The sequence below is a fragment of the Urocampus carinirostris genome, chromosome 6 (genome assembly GCF_059441175.1).
Source record: "Urocampus carinirostris isolate Australia breed hairy pipefish chromosome 6, RoL_Ucar_1.0, whole genome shotgun sequence".
Lineage (NCBI taxonomy): Eukaryota > Metazoa > Chordata > Actinopteri > Syngnathiformes > Syngnathidae > Urocampus > Urocampus carinirostris.
In genome coordinates this window covers 30,093,521-30,115,591 of record NC_142354.1, presented here as the reverse complement: position 1 = coordinate 30,115,591, position 22,071 = coordinate 30,093,521, and the positions used below count along the sequence as shown (strand labels likewise).

The 22,071-nt window shown below is 39.5% G+C and overlaps 1 protein-coding gene across 2 annotated transcripts in view; it reads left to right on the top strand.

Annotated features, from left to right (window-relative positions):
- Positions 1 to 22,071, top strand: part of cdh4 (cadherin 4, type 1, R-cadherin (retinal)) — a 323,086-nt gene that overhangs the window by 4,645 nt on the left and 296,370 nt on the right. For both annotated transcript variants that reach the window (XM_088338690.1, XM_088338689.1), the window contains exon 2: positions 4,903 to 5,014. In XM_088338690.1, coding sequence (XP_088194816.1) covers positions 4,903 to 5,014 — 112 coding nt within the window. The remainder of the gene's footprint in view (positions 1 to 4,902; positions 5,015 to 22,071) is intronic.

Here is a 22,071-nt window from a genome sequence, read left to right as displayed (position 1 = left end):
CCGCTCACTGGATCGGAGCGTGTTCGTAATGCAGAAGTTGATCTTCCGGAGCGGGAGATTGTAGCGTGGGCAAACGGGAAATAACGGGTCGTTAGCCGGGACGGGAGATCAGAACGTGGTCGGTGGTTAAAAACGGATCGTTAGCCAGGATGGGAGATCGGAACGTGGTCAGGGGTCAAAAACGGGTCGTAGCCGGAGACAAACGGGGAATCAGAAACAGAAGAGTGGGATACGGGTGACAAAACGTGACCGACGAAAGTCAGAATCAAAATGCTTGCCTTGTGTAAACAGAGGTTCGCTGACGGACTGACAAACGGCGAGTGACAGCTCTGAGCTTAAATAGGAGGGGGAACCAATCAGGAAACCAGCAGCAGCTGGCGCCAAACGGGCAGGCACAGGTGAGTGCAATGAGTCATGACAAGAAAAGCTTTTATAAAAAAAAAAGTCTTCCTTTCTAAAATAAATTGTATCAAATTGCTAGACAAATCAAGATCTATAAATAAATAAAAAAACAACTTGAAGCCCTTAGAGACTAATTGTGATTAAGGGCTATACAAATAAAAATGACTTGACTTGACTTGACTGTGAAAAAACTAAATCAGAACTAAATACATTCATAATTTGCGTGGGCGACACTTATATTTAAGGGACAGTGTATACTATTTAATCAATCGATGTCGCTGTATTGTGACGCGCAACGAAAAAAAGCACCAGGAAGAATATAAGCTATCGAGACTCAAAATGACTAATAATCATTAATTTTTCTCTTTTTTTATGCTGGACCTTTCGCAAAGAAAGAGAAAAGAAAACGAGAGAGAAAAAGACAAAAAAAAAAAGAAAGAAAAATGACAACATGAAAAGAGGAAAAAAGCAAGAAACTAAACAAAACAGGGACCAAAGAAAAATAAGTAAGAGAAAAAATTAAAAGACTTAATAAATGATAATTCTTTGGGGGAAACTTGTTACTATATACGTATAACGTTTTTTTTTAAAGTAATTTAGATACTGAGTCAGGTAAATTTTGAAAAAAGTTATCAATACTAGAGCTAGGCATTGTGGTCGAAAATATAATTTGGGATTTTCATCAGCCATTTTGTTTGATTTTACACGAACTAACTCATTTAAGACAGTTTTATTATAAGGAAAAATGTTCAAACAAGGATAATTACTTTTAGATTATCTTGAACACCCTTTCAACTCATAAAAAGTAAAAGCTACTCAAAGCTAGAGTCTTTTTTCTAATGTTAAAATATTGATTTAATTCAAAATACTCATTGTGTTGTCAAATTCTGACCCTCAATTTCACTATTTGGCAAATTTTCTAAATGACTAACTCATCCAATATAATTAATTAGAGACAAGACACACTTTATTTGCAAATTTGTGTTGTTGGAAGTCTATTGTCAAATCAAGCTTTTCCCCCAAAGCCTGGCTCAATATAATCCACTGAATTAGTATCGAATCCAATATATATCAACATAGATGTAATGGTTCCAAATAAGGTTCCATAGCGTCCATTTTCACTATGATTAGATTTATACCGGGCTCTTTGCATAGATTTCACAGGCACCCTGGATAAAGTGATGATTAATCCAGGTGTGCCAAACTCGGGTTGCCATGGTTACCGGGGTCAAGAGCACCTGGATTAATCAGTTTTCCAATCATGAAAGACCGAAAGCAAAGTTGGAATAAATTTATCGGATAGTGGATTATTGCAAAGAGCCCATTAGATAATTAAAGGAACTCCGAAAATGAGGGCATGTTGTCACTTTGCTAGATTACTTTATCAAACTTGAATATTTGCATTTGCTTGCACTTTATATTTATTTTTGATTGGTGCATCTTGGACGGCTGTGTCTACAGTGTTATCTGTGTGGGTTGAAAAATATTACGTCATCCATTTTTCCTGATTGCATATTGTTGCGTGCAGAGCACATTTTTTGCAGAGCTTGGTGGCTCATTTTTGCTGTTCTGGCCACGAAAAAATTGAACAGCACTGGTGCGGCTGCAATCTATTATCCGCGATCAGAACACTACAAGCAGGGCCGAAGCACAGTGAACTTTGTCAGGCTGTGCGGTTATTTCTTTTCCGTTATTGTATTTGTGTTATAAGTTAACTGTACCTGTGTGGCTGTGATCCATTATCCGCGATCACATGCCAGCAAGCGGGGCCGAAGTAGAGTGCACTTTGTCAGGTCATGCAGTTATTTCTTTGCTGTGACAGTATTTGTGTCATAAATTAACCAAACCTGTGCTTCTGCGATCTATTATCAGTCCCTCATTGCTCCGAGCTAGGACTGGCAGAAGCCACTTTCTTTTGGGTGGCGTTCCGTTCTGGCCCGCCTAAAATGAAATGCGATGAAGTGAAATGCAATCCCTTATCCCTGGCAAAGAATATCTTAAAGCAGGGGCAGGGAGAGCACAGAAACATGCCATTGTGGCCCAACTTGTTTGAACTGCACAGTTTTGTCGGGAATTGATTATCCCCAGTCGACTACTGATCAGAGAGGTGTGCGGAGAGAACACATTTGTGTCAAGTGTTGAGGCTTTTTTCATATATTCAGGCTGAAATGAACAGCTCCCTTCCGGCTGCAATCTATTATCCTCATTCGACTATTGTTCTTGGCGGGAACCGGCAGAGCGACTTTAAAAATGGAGGGGGAGTTATTTTGCGGATTTTTGCATATTGCGGGAAATTCAATTACGGTAAATTCCGGACTATAGAGCGCACCTGATTATAAGCCGCACCCACAACATTTTAAGAGGAAAACCGATTTTGTACTTACACAAGCTGCACCTGTATATAAGCTGCATGCGCCCACATTAAAAACATGCAACACAAAATTAACCCAGTACCGCGATTGTAACCGAACATCCTTCATGAAAGTACACAATCCAAAAATCACAGCCGGCAAAATTAACGGAAAATGATACCGGTACTTAAGGTTTGATGCAGACTGGCAGAGTCCGGGTCCCGTTGAAAGTAATCCAAAGAAAAAAATGTATATTTCCAAAGGTAAGGGTGGGAAAAATATATATCCACTATTGTCTGCTGTGTCCACAAACACTTACCTTTACCAGGCCCCACTTCCTGTCACCCCGCGTTTGTAATGCCTCTTCTTTTTAATTCGCCCGTCCAAAACATATCAGAATAAGTCTCTAAAATGAATACATTACAAAAATATACAGTTGCGAATACATATTATACATAGTTACACATATTTACAAAGAAAGACGGTACACCGAGAGAGTTTTCAAAGCTTTAATAATAATATTATAACTTTCATCCGGGCAGTTAATGGTAGCAACACGCTAGCAAGATGCTCGCAACACAGTAAACGGGTTTGTTAAAAAAAAAACATACCGTACTTGTAAAAATCACGGTAAACCGTCCTCATCTTCCTCCTTAGAACTGAAGCCATTAAAGTCGTCTTCCTCAGTGTCGGGAAGAAACTTTGTCATATAGACGTCGTCCCACGCTCCCATCCACTCCTCTGTGCCCTCCTCTCTGTCACGCAGAAGACCGGCTTTTTGGAACCCGTTCGTGATGGTGGATTTTTTGATGCTGCCCCACGCTGTCAGGATCCACTGGCAGACTTGCGAAAAAGTTGCCTTTCGCATGCGGCCAGTTTTAGTGAAAGATTTCTCGCCGCTAGTCAAGCCAAGAAGTTGCAGTCTTCCTCGGCGCATATATTCCACCGGTCTAAATCATACCTTTTGTACTCGAGTGCCGCTGGAGCCCGTTAGAAAAATTACATAAATTGGCCGCATCACTGAATAAGCCGCAGGGTTGAAAGTTTGGGGAAAAAGTAGCGGCTTATAGTCCGGAATTTATGGTATCTATCTCTCTCGCTCTTGTATCTTTTATTGGACCGGCCAATTAACCTGACATGCATGTTTTTGGAATGTAGGGGAAAACCAGAGCGCCTGGAGGAAACCGTCGCAAGCACGGCGAGAACATGCAAACCCCACACAGGAAGGTTCGATCTCATGACCTCAGAACTGTGTTACGCATGCGCTAACTACTGCACTGCTATGCCGCCACCATTTTTTTTAAGCATTTTTGAAGGGCCGTCGCTACTTCGTGGATTTTTCACTTTTCGCGAGCGGTTTTGGTCCCCATTAACGGGTTCTAAAAAAAAAATTATAATAAATATATATATATATATATATGGGCAGCACGGCGCTAACCACTGCACGGCGGTGCAGTGGTTAGCACGTGTGCAGCACAGTTTTGAGGTCGTGGGAACCTCCTGCTTGGGTTGAAATCCAGCTCCCGGCCCTACTGTGCGGAGTTTTTATGTTCTCCCCGTGCTTGCGTGGGTTTCCTCCGGGCACTCCGGTTTCCTCCCACATTCCAAAGACATGCATTTCAGGTGAATTGGCCGGTCCAAATTGTCCCTAGGTGTGACTGAGCGAGTGAGTTGTCTGTCCCTGTGTGCCCTGGGATTGGCTGGCAACCAGTTCAGGGTGTCCCCTGCCCACTGCCCGATGATTGCTGGGATGGGCTCCAGCACCCCGTGACCCTACTGAGGATAAGCGGTGCAGCTGATGAGATGAGATGAGATGATATACGTATTTTTTTTTTTAAGCATTTTTGAAGGGACGTCGCTACTTCGCGGATTTTCACTTTTCGCGGGTGGTTTTCGTCCCCATTAACATCGATAACCGAGGGATTACTGTATATATATCTGTATGTATGTCTGTTTCTCATATATTTATTATAGATTATTATAGATAATTGGGAGTATCAATCTCAAAATTAATAAGTATATGTGTTTATGGTACTAACGTCACACACGACTTGTTTGGATATTGAATGCCAAGTGATTAAAACATGGTCCTAAGTTCGTCGGACGCAAGATAATGACCTCACACTTAATTGGCCATTTTTTTCTGCAGGGGAGTAAGACAGGCCTGTCCGCCAAACCACCGTGCAAGTCCGGCTTCTCTCAGAACTTCTATACGGTGATCGTTCCCAGGCTGGTGCTCCACGGCCAGAATCTTCTCAAAGGTAGGGCTGCTGCTTTTGTTGCTGCTGCTGCTGTTGGTTCTCGATTATCGACCGGTTTCCTTTTTTTCCTTCTTCTTTTCATCCTCATAGCGAGATTGATTGAATGTGACTCTTCACATGTTCATTGTATGTGGTGGTTGCTTCATCACGCCTGCAGAAGGTCAGCGTCGGGTAGAGTCGGTTACACGCTTTGCGTGAAGAGAAGACAGTTACAGAGCGTTTTCTATGTGCTTGGATTGTCGATTTATTTAGGATTTATCCTGAGATGTTTTGCAACAGTTTCTTTTGGGGAGGAACTCAATTTTATTTTCATCTGCTCCATTTGTTTTGTGCATCCATTGACAGTTTGGTTCCTGCCATGAGAAATGTTGTCGCGTTGTCTCCTCTATGTGCCAGTGAATTTGCCCTAATAGAAAAATCTATCTCTGCTGCTGCCGAGACTTCAGTTCTGTACAACTCAAAGATTGCAGAACAATCCATACATTCTTTTGAGTTGGTTGGTCGCACTATATCAATCTTTCAACTCACACAATTGGAAAGTTCGGAGGGCAAAAAGAGGGACTCTCGGAGAACATTTGGGATATATATTGTTTTTTTCCCATTGTTGTCACATAGAAAATTAATTATTATGCCACTCCATATCATGTGAAGTGTGTCCTTTATTCCTTTATAGGCCCAGTAGGCTCCCATTTTTCTATAGTAACAATGTCCCTATCACACGAGGAAATACTTCCTAATCAGACACACATATTGCAATTACAATATACATATTACATCTACAAATTATATTTATTTAATTCAGAATTGAATTTGGTGGTTACCGTTTTGCCCAGCAGATAGTGCTAACGGTTTCCCACCCGCATTAATGTGACATAGCCTCATATTGTCTCTAGCATTTATCTTAAAGGAAGAAATACTCTAAATATATTTGAAATTTAAATTTAAAATATCGACTTTTCAGTTCATTGATATGGATTATGATTGATCAGTCATGAAGGAAAATCTTTGGGATACACAAATTAATAATGCACCTGTTTGATTCTAACAAACTACATTCATTTGCATGGCAAAGGGGACTTGAGTCACACAAAACAATAAAAATACTTTGTTGACACAAGAAAACGGGAACAGGTAAAGAAGATCGGTAGCAATAATGAAATAATTAATCCATTAACGGTGTTTTGAAACTCTACTATATTAAATGATCATTAATTATTGTCATCGCATGTCCAAAATGAAATATTAGTTGCCCCCGCACCTAAACAGTCAGTTGTGAAATATTTTCTTGGTGTGCCTTAAGGAAACCCAAAGGTATTTTGTTGTAAGGGTTTGGTAAGAAGTATGGCGGACAAGAAGACGCCGACCTTCTGCTTTTAGGTCTGGGCCTTATGGCGTTTCGGCCTTCTGAAGAACAAAATCCACCAAATCCTCACCAAAAAGATGCTGCTCGGAGTGGGAGATCGTGGGTTTGTTGGCCTTGGCATGAAAGCTAGTGTTGAGCGTGATCATCATCCGGAGGCAAGAAAGTGTTTATGGAGCGTGCATACTGTTTTGTGGGTGGGAGGTGGGGTTGTGACTTCAAAATGACTGGTCAACACTAGGTCAACCCATTCATAAGGGGGTCTTAGTTCCTGTCCTGTAAGAGGAAATGGCTAGCATTTCTTCTACATACCCTCCTTTGTGACAGGAGGATGCCTGTCTGCAGATGGCATCCTTTGGGCACAGCCCTGTAGCCCCACAGGTGGGTTATTTAGATGTGGTCTGTTGCAGTCCACCTGTGCGGCTTCGCTGGTGGCGTCCGTTGCAGTTCACCGGTGCGGCTTCGATGGTGGCGTCTGTTGCGGTCCCCCCCGTAAGGCTTTGCTGGTGGCATCCGTTGCAGTCCACCCATGCGGCTTTGCTGGTGGCTTCTGATGCAGTTCTGCTGGGGTGTACGACATCTTTCGGCGCAGCTGTGACGGTCCTTGGCGCCATTGCGACGGTTGGACAGGTGCAGTTCATGAGTCATTCTTTGGCTGGGGGCGGTCCTCCAGGTACACCCTGCCAGGTTGTGTGCCATTTTTTGGGTGGATCTGCAGGTGGATTCCTCTTGGTAGTTTGCAGCCATCGACATGGACTTGCTTGCTATAACTGGCAAATGACAAGAAAAGAAGACACAACACACTGATTTGGTGTCGCCTAGCCCCCTTTGAAAAGTTATAGGCAGATTAAAAGGAGGTGTATTTGTTTGGGTCTACGGCTAGGACGAGTTCATAATGTTCCCTAGGTCTATAAGTCTATGAGGTTTGTCATTTTCATAACTATTTAAGCATTTGAGCTTCTCACAGCACATCGTTTACCTGAGCGCAATTTGTATGTATGCAAAGTTGTTTAGACCCTGAAGTTGATTTTCTTCCTGGCCAACAATTTTGCTCAATTGGAAAGCAGCGCTGTGCATGTAATTATACAGAACATTCGCTCAGAATCACAAAACAACAAAATTAAGGGGTAGTCGAGGGAGGGTTCTGTCTGATCAGCTCCTCCCTTTTCTTGGTTCATTTCTATAGTGACACTGATTGGACATTGTGATTTTATTAGGCTGCGTTATTTGTAGAAGGGTAAGTATTTTAGCCAGGGACCACATTATTTTTTTTTTATAAGGAGCTATTATGTCACCTGCTGATGTGCCATAACGGTGTGTCCAAGGATACAACAAGTGTGGGTCAAATTGTTGACTTTTAACCCCCCATTGAATTCTTGACACCATTCCTGGATATGGCCCTTTGGAGTCAAAGATACAAACAAAGTTTAACCAGCAGTTGATGCCGTAGGTCATTGCGCAGGGGTTTGACCATCGCCATTTGGCTTGGTAGCAGATGTGACAAGGCATTTCATGCTGTGCCGTATTTTTTTTCTGATGCAACTGGTTTTGGATTTTAGTTAAACTGGCATTCTCGGGTAGAGAAACAAAGAATTCAAAGGATTTGCAAAACATAAGTAAGCTTCAGCGAAAACAATTGAGGTGAAATAGTCATTACTATTCGTACTCGGTAGGTATCTGAGACAGTGCCCTAGTTTAGCTAAAAATTAGCACTCTGGTGAGGAGAACTGAAGAAAAGTGTGTTTTAGCCATAACTGTACCAGTTATCCAACTAATGTTTAACCTAGTGATTGACGAAGCATACTTTCGGTTATTCAACATATCTAGGCTACGGTTAGCTATCGTTGTTAATAAACACCTCTCAGGGTTAAGATAGTTACCATTAACTGCCCAATGAGACAATTTTGGATACAATTGAATTTACATGTGCACAATCAAAGCAAAGGTTTGCCCAGCCTTACACTAAGGCAAGGCTAATTTCACTAAGACCTCATTGTTTAAGGCGATCTGAGCTTAAAGTACATCGAAGCTTCACACATTAAGGCTAGGCTATCATCGATAATAGGGCCCATCATTATTTAAAGCGTGTATTCATAACCCCGAGACTGGTAGGTTGTTGTTCAAGCCTCGGGCGAGTCATACCTAAGACGTAAACATTGGTACCCGTTGCCTCCCTGCTTGGCGTTCAGCATTAGGGGTTGGAATTGGGGGGTTTGGTCACCTAATGACACCCAAAACCTCAGTTGGGTTGAGCGAGGGGGCTGGGAATCCCCTCCTCTGAATCACTCTCCCAAAAAGAGTCAGAAATGGATGTGGGATGTGGCTGTGGTATATATATCTCATCTCATCTCATCTCATCAGCCGTACCGCTTATCCTCATTAGGGTCGCGGGGTGGTATATATATATATATATATATATATATATATATATAATTAATATAATTAATAATAATTCGTAACAGATCGTGATGACATCACGAATACTCATTCATTTGAATAAAACGAACGAGCTTCTTCTGAGTACAGTTCATCAGGTTAGGTTACGGGGCGGCAGTAGCTCAGGAGGTAGAGCGCTCGTCTTGGGATCAAGGGATCCCAGTTCGAATCCCGGCTCGTCCGTGTTACATGTCAAAGTGTCCTTGGGTAAGACACTGAACCCCTAATTCCCCCAATAAGCAGGTTAGCGCCTTACATGGCTGCAAGGCCGCTATTGGGAAATGTGGAGCACATTGTAAAGCGCTTTGGGAAGTCATTGACTTGAAAAGCGCTATATAAATGCAGATCATTTCATTTCATTTCAGTTACGGCAGCGGTAGGGTGGCAACTGTGCTTTCATTAGCAATTCGGGCTCTTACTCGACCAGCATTGACAGCGCAGGTAAGCACATTAGCAAAGCCAGTTCGTAGGATAGCCTACGAGCTATCTGGTTTATTAATTTTACAACTGCCCCTGTTTTATACATTGAGATCATTTTTGTTCTGTGACGGTGCGCAAAGGGACACAAAAACTCGACCCGATTTATATCGGGCACAATCCCTGACGTTGCAGAAACTCTGTTTAGTAAACGCCAACAATTTGTGGAGTATTTTTGTCCCTGCCTCGGAATCAATACATGCTGTGGAAGCATCTACATTTCTACCGTTATTTTTTTTGCATCAGAATTTATATTAGATGATTTAGTCCTCGTAGGTTTTCCTCCATTTCTGTATTCTGGCCGTTTTTTTTTTAGTTTCACAAACTAAAATTCACACATTATATTAAAATCAAAACAACACCCTTGTGTACTTTAAAAGAGCGGAACCAGGTGGTGATTGTTTTTTTTGCTTTTTGCTTTTTTCTCAACAACAAAGATTAATGGACTGGAAGACAAATTACTACTTTCTAAAATTAAAACGATAACCGCCTTTTAGAAGTCAAGGCAACACCGTGGCTTCTTACTCATTTTCAGTTTTTTGTCATATTACTGAAAAAAATGTACCTCCTTTGAAAGTACGACTTACCCTACAAAGGGAATTCTGGTGAAAATATTAAAATGGTGCCCAGCTTGCCTGTTATTATATTTTTTATTAAATCGACAAACTTTACACATGGCAATAAAAAAAATATAAACCATTTATAGAACAATATAATTAGTACATCAACTAGCGCCTGCCTTAGTCATACATTGTTTGTTTTATTGGATTTACTTGTGTTGAGTTTATTGTCTTTAAATAATATAGGCCTGGTGGGTTTATCGCAATAAACTCCGGTTTGTGTGAAAACCACAGATGTAAACCACCGAATGTTACTTCTGTTATCTTTTCGGAGAATGACATATTGATGATTGATATTCAATGACAATTTAATTTGAATAAAAGTATCGATTTTTTTCAAAGCCACTCTCAGCCTCTCGACACGTCATGTCAGGATTTTTAGTTGTGATTGGGTCGATATATTGTATAACATTTATTTCATTTTGTTTCTCGTGTAAATTTTCATTCAATTAAAAAATAAATGTTTTGCGTAAATAGCGCAATTAAAATGATCATCTCCTATCAATCGGTTTCAACCATGAATTTTGCTTTCAATAACGAGAACTCTTTAGAAAAATTCTACTACTGTGTATTTACCTTCATTTCCGTGAAATGGTAATGTGCTATTAAAAGCTCGGGAAATCAAACGGTAATTATTTGTCCTGTTCCATTTCAAAGGTGTCAATCTTCGATATCTTTGTCTCGCTACATACATAATAATAAGTCACGGTTGACTGGTTCTGCTCATTAAAAGTCCTCAAGCACATCGTCACCCGTTATTTTTTCTGATCTCTGGCAAATTTGCGTCAGTCGTAATTTCTCAATGTCAAAAACAAAAAGATAGAATGTCTACATCCCACTCTAGTCTTCATTCCTATTCATTTTAATAACTGCAAAATGACTTTTTTTTTGAGAGGTATAAAAGTGCAACAGCGCCCCGGTGCCAGTGGTAGAAATGTGGTATTGCATCCAACCTGATATTAATGGTATGCTATCTGTGAATTTTACTGGTATAATTTTCCCGTTCTTCTTATCAAAAGTCCTGAAGCGTATCGTCAGCCCTGTTATTTTTATGAACTCTTGCAAACATGTATAAACGTTTTATCCCACCAAAAATATTCTACAACACAAAAGTCTCATGAATGTCTCTCTAATTTGATGTATTTTAATGACAGACTAAGAATGGGTTCAAAAAACGACAAAATCATATTTTCTTTCCTGTACAGTTGTAAAGTGCAAAAGCGTTTCAGATGCTAATGGTAGCCTGTTGTATTTATTTGCTATCTCGGAATTCTTTGTCAAGAAATGGCAGGGAGGATAAGAACATTCAGCTTGTAATTTCTGCCGGTGTAAAAAAAAAAAAAAATCTAGAAAACATCCTTCTCTATTTTGATGTATTTTAGTGAGAGACTGTGAATGTGTACACAAAACAGCAAAACAATTCCTTCTGGTGGTAGAGACGTGGTAATGCATCCTGACCACACTTAAAACATTGTTTATGTTTATCTATTTTTATTTAGAAATGACACAAAGCAGGAAGACATTTTCTTCATTTTGTAAATTATACTAGCTCGAATATCCAGTTCTTCTCATTCTGCTGTTATTTTTGTCCAAACCTTTGCATATTTACCTCAGGTGTGTGCTTACCTTTTCCCCCCCGCCAAAAAAACAACAACATGTATTTCAATGATATTTTGACAATTAGTCCAATAAAGCAACATTCTGTTTTTTTCTTAGAATATTCCTGTTCTCACAAAAATATTTTATGTAGCCTATGCTATATTTTATTAGTTATTTTTGTGACAAAGGCCTATACAAAAATATGACTTGACTCGACTTGACTAGACGGTAGAAAATCACAACAGCGCCACTGGTGCCGCTGGTAGAAACGTGGTAATGCACCCTGACTGAACGGAACCATTTATGATTTGCTGTTCAGATACTCTTGATCTAGTAATGACACAAAGCAGTAGTTTTTTTCAGCTTGTAATTTCTACTGGTATAATTATGTTAATTTTTTTTACAAAGTTTTGTAAATTTGCATCCGTTATAGACTCACGGTGTCTAACGGTGTAATTTTAGATGATGTATGTCCCACTCATGTTTTTTTTTGTATTTCAAAGAGACGCTTAGAATGGGTCCAAAAATACTGATATTTTAGTTTTCTTAAGAGGTTATAAATCACAAGAGTACCCCTTGTGCCAATGGTAGAAACGTGGCAATGATTTATTATGCAAATATTATTTGCCTTTAAATGACCCGGACCAGTAGGACATTTTCTTTAGCTTGTATTTTATTCTGGTTCTGCTTATTCTGCTGTTCTTTTCTTCCGAACTGTTGCACATTCCCATCAGTTGTCAACTCTACTTGTCGCCCCCAAAATAGTCAAATCCATGTCACAGTCATTTCTCTATTTGATGCATTTCAACACGAGACTGAGATTGGTCCAAAAAACTGCAAAATTAAGTTTTTATCTTAACACTCACTACCAGATCCATTTTAAATTCTGCGCCATAGACTATTTTTGACATCATTCTCCCATTTTCCATTCATATAGGCTGGCAATGAGTTATCCGGGATGGCAAGTAATTAGTCAATTGTGCGTGTCATACGTTAGTTTTGAATTAGTTAAAAAAACGACATTTGCAATTAGATTAACTCGTTCATTCTCAATAACAGCTATAAATGTCAAACATCTATTTTTCATGCAGTGCCTTTGACAGCTTTGGACGTCAAACCTACATTTATCTTTCAATTAGGCTGTGAGATAATTTGCCTAGCAGTTAATGAGTAAGACGACCTCTTGGGCAGTCATAACTCTAAGAGAGCGTTCAGGGGCGAGGCTACTGGCATACTTAGGCAAATATTGATGAAGCTAGCTTTGATAAACAGTTTTTTTTTCTGATGTTCCTTTTGAAACAACCTTTTTTGTCTAACACTTTACAACACTGAGGAATGCAGGAAGCAACTTTCGTTCACTACCACAACATCACCAGTGTAGTTTCTCAAAGTCATTCTTCAAGGGATACAGTAGTGTCCAAGAGCCTTAATCACACCAAATCAATGTTTGTCCATAAAACCTGACAGTTTGAGGATAAACATACCTCCTTGCAGTGTTACTATTAAATAAAGCGTTCCTATCGCTTAGCGCCCTTGCCTAGCAAAGACGGGCTTTTGGGTAAATCGAGCCAGCGTGTATTAATCATAGCAAGAGGGAGAAGGACACTGCCGGAGCTCTACGAGTGGCCGATACAGAGGACTGTACGCTTGCCAGATAGCGAGTGCTATACATCACCCCAACTTTGACTCGGTTGAAAATGTCTGAAAATTTCTAAACAGGCGGGAAGCCAGAGCCCTGACAATAATTTGTGTACCATTGGTAACCGGTGGCAACATATTTCCAACAATGACAATTATAAAATTCAACTACCAGAAGCTCAAAGATACCAGTAAAAATTAAATGAGTGAAGAAAGAGTTCTCCCGCTCTGACATTTTTAGACAAATAGTTTTTAGTTGACAAAAAATAAATATCGAGTTTGGCTGGGATGCATTACCACGTTCCTACCACTAGCAGCAGTGACCCTGTTGCGCTTTTCTACCTATTAAGGTCATTAGAAATCTAATTTTAATTATGATTTAACCCTATCGTTGGTCTCGGGTCAAAATGACCGCCATTGCGTTGTTAAAAATCCAGGGAAATCCTCTTGAATTATATTTTATTTAACTTTAAATGTTATGAGTTTTCCTTGACTGGTCTCGTAGGTAGAAAAATTACATTTTGTTTTTATTCCCGTTTCAATGTAAGCAGTATAAAAAATACTAAATGGTTGTTAAAAGGAAGACAACATGATGGCTTAAAATATCATAGGACCCACGCAATTGATTTATTATTTAGCACCAGTTAACTCAAAAGACTAAAACATGGTCGATTGGCATCTAACACAATCTAATGGATGTTTAATGTTTGTAGCCGTTATTAGGAATGAATCAGTTAAGGAAATTACAAATGTTCTGAACTGATTCAAAAAATGACATTTGACTCGCACAAATAACTCATTACTTGCCACCTTACGGCACACTGCACCTTTTAACTCGTGCTTAAAAAAAAAAAAAGAAATCCGTGCACTTCCACTAAGTCAGGGGTGTCAAACTCATTTTAACTCGGGGGCCAGACGATAGAACAAACATTCTGCCGGGGGCCGAACTAGTAGATTAAAGAGAAAGAAAAAGAGAGATAAAGAAATAAAAGAAAGAGGGAGGGAAAAGGAGAGAGGGCGGGACAAAGAAAGAAAAAGAGAGATGGAGAGAGCGTGAGAAACAAAAGAGATAAAAAGTCATGAGAGAGGGGGAAAAGAAAGGGAGAGGAATAAATAAATCCAAAGAGAAATAGAAAGACACAGGGAGAGAAAAGAGAAAAGAAAGCGCGAAGCGTAGGAAGAGAGAAAGAGAAAAGAGAGAAAAGGAAAAAAGGAAGTTAGAGCAAAAGAAGTTAAAAAGACACAGCGAGAGAAAGAATCAAAGAGCAACAAAGGAAGAGAAAAAGAGACACAGAAAGTGAAAGAGAGACAGAGATTGGGAGAAAGGGGTAGAAAAGAGAGAAAGAGAGAGAGAGAGAGAGCGAGAAAAAGAAATTCAAGTACAGTGTCTTTGGAAGAGGCACCTGGCTTTGGCAACATCAAGTTGACTTATTTCAACCTGCAGCTTGTTTTTCTCTTGCGCTTCTCTGAGTGTTGTCTCGCGGGCCGGATTCAATCCCTTCGCGGGCCTGATCCGACCCGCGGGCCGCTTGTTTGACACCTGTGCACTAAGTTGTTCTGAATAAATCATCTACGTGCGGATTGAGACGTTTGTCTGCAGCCGTGCCGGGACTGGAGCTTTGGGGGAGGAGGTTGGTCTGGCTGCTGCGGAACATCGGCGGGGCACAAAGAACTTGAATTGAAGTTGTGCTTGCTGCAGATTCCCGCTGCGGTGAGATAAGCCATGAAAAGAAATATTCCAGTGATTGCACATCGCTGTATAAACCATCACCTCCCTCCAAGAGCCGGGACCGAAACCTTATCTGCTTCTCTCTCACTCGCTCACTCTCTCTCATGCACACACACACACACACACTCTCTCTCACACATTTTTGAGAACTTTGTCAGCGTCAGCAATGACAGCAGTCAAGTGTTTCAGGCAAAAGAGCGCCGTGTGATTCACAAATCTTCTAAACCGCTTTCAATATATTGCTTCACCGAGACGACGGCTTTTGCTCTTTTTACATTTCTTCGGAATATAAAGGGGTTCATACGTGTGCTTGAAATCCTTAAAAATGCTTGAAGTTTAATGCTGTGTGTTTCCAGGAACTAAAAGGTGCTTGGATTTTGGGTAAGTCCTTGTAAATGCTGGAAATTGTTGCCATGCTTCTTGGTAGCCTGACTCATTAGACCACGCACTATAATAAATGAAATGAAATGATCTGCATTTATATAGCGCTTTTCAAGTCAATGACTTCCCAAAGCGCTTTACAATGTGCTCCACATTTCCCAATAGCGGCCTTGCAGCCATGTAAGGCGCTAACCTGCTTATTAGGGGTTTAAGGGGTTCAGTGTCTTACCCAAGGACACTTTGACATGTAACACGGACGAGCTACTGCCGCCCCATAAAATGAATTTGCTTAAAAATGCACTGTGCCGAAGAGGACAGGTGCATCATGGGAGGCTACCAATTTAATGGAAGATGGCTAGAAAACTGAAAATACGAATGATGGATACAATATTGAGTGGAATTCAATGGTCTAATGCCATTGACGTTTTTGACGTTACTTGTCACTGTCCACTGCATTCTGTGAATAGCCTTTTTACATCATTTTACATCAAAATGTCTTCTGTTTCTGTTTGTGTATCTTGAAATAATACATACCTGGAATAGATATTTTTGTGCAAAAAGTTGATTGGTTGAACATAACCCATGTGACACGAGTGAATTGAAATCCCAATGTGAGCCCTCATCCACTGATCATAATTATATCTTGAGTTTTGTCATTCTTGGGGTTATAATGTAAGTACATAGTTTTTAGTTTATGGTACATATTAATTTTATTGCACCTTGAATATAAACTTCTTCTATTAACATTGTATACCGGGGTTGTAAAGACAATTTCGATTGCATTGTTTTACGTTAATGACGATATAGACGAGCTTGAATCTCTTGAATCACGGCAAGCTTTATTTGAACATTACCTGTGAAGTAAAACATGTGAACAGTTGATATAATAGGTGAAAATAAATTTTGTTCAATTGTCACCAAATGTTCCTCTAAATAGAAATAATTCAGTCTGCGCAGGTGCTAAAACTCCTTGAACTTACTTGAATTATAATGTTTTATTTTCAATGATTGAAAAGTGCATGAACTTTGGGTCAAATGCGTCTACATTCTTGAAATTGCTGCCATGTTTCTCAACAATCCTGCTTTAAAATGATTTCTTCCCTCGTGATTAACGGCAGCGGGTATTAATCTGTACGGCATCATTCTATGAACCGTCATAGCCCCCTATTGAAGGCTATAGATGGTATATACTGTAGGGCGAATAAGTATTTAATTACCACCAATTGTGCATGTTCTCTACTTGTAACAATTAGAAAGGCCTGCGATTGAGACTATGGGTAAACCTCAATCATGAGAGACTAGTGATATTTTGGATGATCCAGAAGAGGACAGGGATAATGCCTAATGGTCAGATGAAACCTCATGCTTTAGGGTTGTTTTTTTTCTGCAATAGGACCAGGGCAAATGCTTTGTTAAAATGAAAGAATGAATGGGGCCATCGATTGAGAGATTTTGAGTGAGAATCTTCCATCAACAAGGGTATTGAAGATGAGACGTGGCTGGGTCTTTCAGCATGACACTGATCACAAACACACAGTCTGGGCAACAAATGAGTGGCTTCATAAAAAGCATTTCAAGGTCCTGGTTTGGCCTAGCCATTCTCCAGATCTTATCCCCATATACAATCTGTGGAGGGTGTTGAAAATCCCTGTTGCCCAACAATTGGCCCAAAGCATCACTGCTCTTGAGGATATCTGCATGGAGGAAGGAGCCAAAATACCAGCAATAATGTGCAAAAAGCCCCTTAAAGATTTCCAGAAAATGTTGGTCTCCGTTATTGCCAAAAAGGGTACAAAACAAGGTATTGGGTATTGGGTATTTGGGTATTGATCAAATACTTTTTCTTCACCATAGTTTGCAGACTAACTTTTTAAATTTCAAACAATGTGAATTTATGTTTTCTCGTCCACATTCTGTCTCTCATGGTTGAGGTTTACCCACATTGACAGTTAAAGGACTTTCTGAATAGTTTCATGTGGGAGTATTTGCACAATTAGTGCTAGACTAAATACTTATTTGCCCCACGGCAAATAGTGACGTGGGGCAGGATTGGATCTTTGATGTCTATAACAAAATGAAGTTGCCTATTTAGAATGGATATTTGATGTAAATAGCTGGAAATGGCAGCTTGGCTAAAATAGACATTTGACGTCCATAGCCGTCAATGACATATACACACAAACTAGAATAGCAGTCGAGCTAGACTGGATCTTTAATGTCTCTAACCGATGATAGTTCATATGGATATTTGATGGCCATAGGCGTAAAAGGCAGACATGAATGCCTAGCTAGATTGGATCTTTGATGTCAATAACTGACTATGGCAGCCTAGTTTAAAAGTATATTTGACTTTAAGAGCTGATAATGAAGCTCAGCTAAAATGGATCTTTGACATAATAGCAGTGAATGGCTTATAATGAAGTTATTTATAATGAGTGAATATAATTATGGTGAATATGTATTTACTTTGGGGGCGGCAGTAGCTCAGGAGGTAGAGCGCTGGTCTTGGGATCAAGGGATACCAGTTCGAATCCCGGCTTGTCCGTGTTACATGTCGAAGTGTCCTTGGTTAAGACACTGAACCCCTAATACCTCCAATAAGCAGGTTAGCGTCTTCAATGAGGCAATACAAGGCTGCTATTGGTAAATGTGGAGCACATTGTAAAGCGCTTTGGGAAGACATTGACTTGAAAAGCGCTATATAAATGCAGATCATTTCATTTCATTTACTAATATTTATCCACCCAGGACTCATCTAAAAATAATCCACAAATAGAATCGTATTAATTCGATACCGACGCCTACGGTACCATCGATACCGCACATTTGAAGAAGACAGGGATATGATTCAAAGAGACTTGGTCGCCTTTTATTTGCTTTGGTATCTGCAAAGATGAGGTGTCGTTCCTCGCTGGCCTCATCCCAACGCCTTTGATTTATCGTCTTCTTCCCATACTATTATTAACTGCTCCGGCGTTTGCAAGGTAGGGGGAGGGGAAGAAAACCTGTACAGTACACTAGAAGATAAATTTAAGTAGGATCATGCCCCCGACAGCCAAACACTTCAATGCACTTTTCTCATTGTTTGGTGCCGCCCGTTGAAGTTGCTCTCACAAAAAAAGAGGGCAATGTGACCCCAATTAGACTGACAAGATGGACCCCATTCTTTCTGCGGCAGCCTGAACCGAGAGAAAGGCTGATAAGCTGTAAAGGGAGGGGCTTATTTATAATTGAGGTTGATAAGCATGTAAACGCCAATAACACATTGGCAGGTAATTATGCTAAATTTAAGAATTGAATTTCTCATTTGACTGTAATTTTAAAGGGGTTGTCTGCAGCGTTCCCTCTAAGCTGCGCTCGTGCGCAATTGCGCACTGCTCGCACATTCCCGGCGCTGAAGAAAATCTAGCCAGCGCACATGAAATGAAATGAAATGATCTGCATTTATATAGCGCTTTTCAAGTCAATGACTTCCCAAAGCGCTTTACATTGTGCTTCACATTTCCCAATAGCGGCCGTGATCTGTGCAGCCATGTAAGGCGCTAACCTGCTTATTGGGGGTATTGGGGGTTCAGTGTCTTACCCAAGGACACTTCGGCATGTAACACGGACAAGCCGGGATTCGAACTGGAATCCCTTAATCCTAAAACGATCGCTCTACCTCCTGAGCCACTGCCGCCCCACACAAAAATGAGGGCTCAAAATTACTAGTTGAGAAGCGACTCAAGTCAAAGTTACAGTGCATGAAGGTAAAAATTCACGGGTTCGCCTGACGTTGTGTCCTAAATGCGGTATTTTGAAGTCGAGTCGAAGTCGAACGAAGTTGAGTAAAGTTAGTAGAGTTTGTCGGGGAACCGGCTTCTTCGGCTCGGCTCACTAAAAGGAACCGGCTCTTTCGGGTCCTAAACGGCTCATCGGGTTGTTTTTGCTTCTTTAATCCCATGACCAAATATTATGTAAAATTATGCACAAAATGACTTAAAGGAAGGGGGGAATAGAACAAAAAAGAAAAAAATACCAAAATGAAAAAGTAGTAAAAAGCTGAGAAAAAAAGGGACAAAAGGAAAAGAAAAAAGAAGGAACAATTTAGCAAAAAAAACAGAAAAAGAGAAAAGAAAGAAATGTAGGAAAAAAGTAAATAGAGAACAAAAATAAAAAAAGGTAACAGCTCGGAAAAAATAAACACAATAAGATTTTTTTAAGGGAATTTAAAAAAAAGTAGAAAAAAACTACGGAAAAAAAGAAGAAATAGTTTGTGTTGCATTCAAATAATTTCCAATTATATCAAGTGAATTTTGTTGCCAACATTGTACATCCACTGAAAAATTACGAATGAGTACAGTTCTGTATCTTACGACCAACTAAATAAGCCCCCCAAAATGTTAATATTATGCGACAAAATATATCAGGAAATAAAAAGAAATGGATATCTTGTGAAAGAATTGTAAGAGCAAACGACGTTTGTAGGCCGTACAACCTTTGCAATAATACATGAGTCAATTCATTCAAAAGAGAAAAATAATTTTGCATTGCCGGAAACTCAGCAAAATGTAACTTGATGTCAAGTTTTAGACATGTTTGATAATGAATTATCTTGCCACACTTGGGATTATGGTTGCTCACTGTTGTTTCAAGCGCTGCTCACCGACTTTGTGTGAACGCTCAGGACCGTGGAAAATTAGAGAGAACATTGGTTGTCTGTAATTTTGAAATGTTCTTCTGGCAGATGCCATCTTCTGGCTTAATTCATCATTGCAGCCGCCTTCAAGCTGCTTGTGGGGCACATACTAAATACAAGTACGTCCATTTCTTTGACGGATGCTAAAATCAAGTCATATTTTTCTTATTTCTTGGGGGATGGGTTGGTGTTTGGACTCAAGGCGAAACAGGCCTATTCTTACTTTCACCATTTTCGTGCTACACTAAGAGAAAACCAAGATAAGGTGCATGACATGATCGTGAAACTGCAAAATATTATTAATTTTGGGGTATTTGTTTCTTCTCATATTACAATCTTAAAATTTTAACTTTAAAATAAGAGATAGAATCCTTAAAATGATTATTTTTCTAAACCAACTCTGATATTTTAAACTTATTTCCCCGTTAAAATCAGAAAAATAATTCTTAAAATCTAAATCTCATTTTAGAGTATCTTTTAATTTTTTTTAAACTTATTTCTCCATTTAAAAAAAGAAATATAATCATCACAATACTAAATGTTCCTGATGTATATTTCTTCTTCGTCCAAACAAATGATGATATTTTAAACATATTCCCCCATAAAATAAGAAAAATAATCCTTAAATTCCAAAACTTATTTTTTTCTTTTTCTGCTATCGTTTTATATTTTTTACTTATTCCTCTATTTAAAAAAAGGAAAGAATCCTTAAAATGCAACATTTTCCTGATTATAGGGTAATTTGTCTCAGACTATATTTCTCCATCAAAATAAGGAAATTATTCCTAAACAAAATTGCAGAAAAATAATAAATCCTGAATTTTTCTTATTTTACAGTTTATTTCTTGTTGTACTATATTTTTGTGGTTTTCAGATCATCCTTTTGGGTGGTTGATCAATTATTTGAAAAAATAACTGATTGACCAATTAAATTGAGAACCGAGTTTATCATTTTCAAACTCCTACCTTACCTTTTTGGGGAGCACCACATACATACGTTTTATGTAATTATATCAGAAAAAAACGATGAGAAACATTTTCAGTTAATCTAAAGGATTGTCTACACAGCAATTTTAAGTTAATTCTTTTAACTGTTTTTGATAGTTCAAAATACTTTAATCAAGACCCTCTCTCTTGAAATCATAGATTTTTTTAACTAATAATTTGCAGAGGAAACTTCAACAGAACAAAACAAAAATAAGAAAAATGGAAGTTGAATTCTGGCTGGCACCATATGGATGGAAATTGTTCCCTTAATTGTTTACCGTAGATGACATTTAAAGCAACTGGCCATTATTGGAATTGGATTTATTCCCTTAAAGACACACAATTCTTTACATTGGGAATTTAGATGAACTTTTATTTCGGTCTGATGATGGCAGTTCTGATGTTCCCCGGCGGAAGAACTGAAGTCCTGGAGTCCCGGTCCGGTCCCGAAGCACTGAGTGCAGGGCGTTGACTCTGGGGCTCAGTGCTGGTTCTTTCTTTGACTGAGTGGTGCTTTGAAATCGCTGGTTGAGTCCCACCGACTTGGCAGCTGCTTCGATCAGGCTTGAACACTGGTAAACAAGGCTCTCGGGTTGCTTGTGCACAGGACTTGCTCAGAACTTTTTTGGTTCTGGCCATGACTTGGTCCTTTGCTACTTGTTCACTCTGAACATGGCCGGCTACTTCAGAACTCTTTTTTGCCTGTAAGCCCTCTAGCAGGCTCGCTGGATCAAAATAACTGAGGTTTAGGTGTTGGGACCCCTCTGCTCCCACACGTCTCCGGCTTCAATGAGGCAAAACCTGTACTCAGATCAGATGCAAAATAACAAACCTCACGCCCAGTTGCGAACAGATTATTCAATCACTATAAATAATTATAACATAAAAACCACATGTTCGGGAATGTTTTATAATATTCTCACATTGCAAACCGGTACAATTGTATGATAAGTTCCGCTTGTGTGTGAACTGTTTCAACATTGTGGAGTCCATCTTGGGGAGGGAAAGAGAGGAAAAAGGAAGGTGGAGGTGAAGGTGGGCCTTTCTCTCCAATGATAATAAGAATGCTGACTGAACTGCTTTACTCTTAAAATACAGTATTTGCTCTTTCTTTTATTTTATTTTTTATTCCCTGAAATATTTAGGACAGTA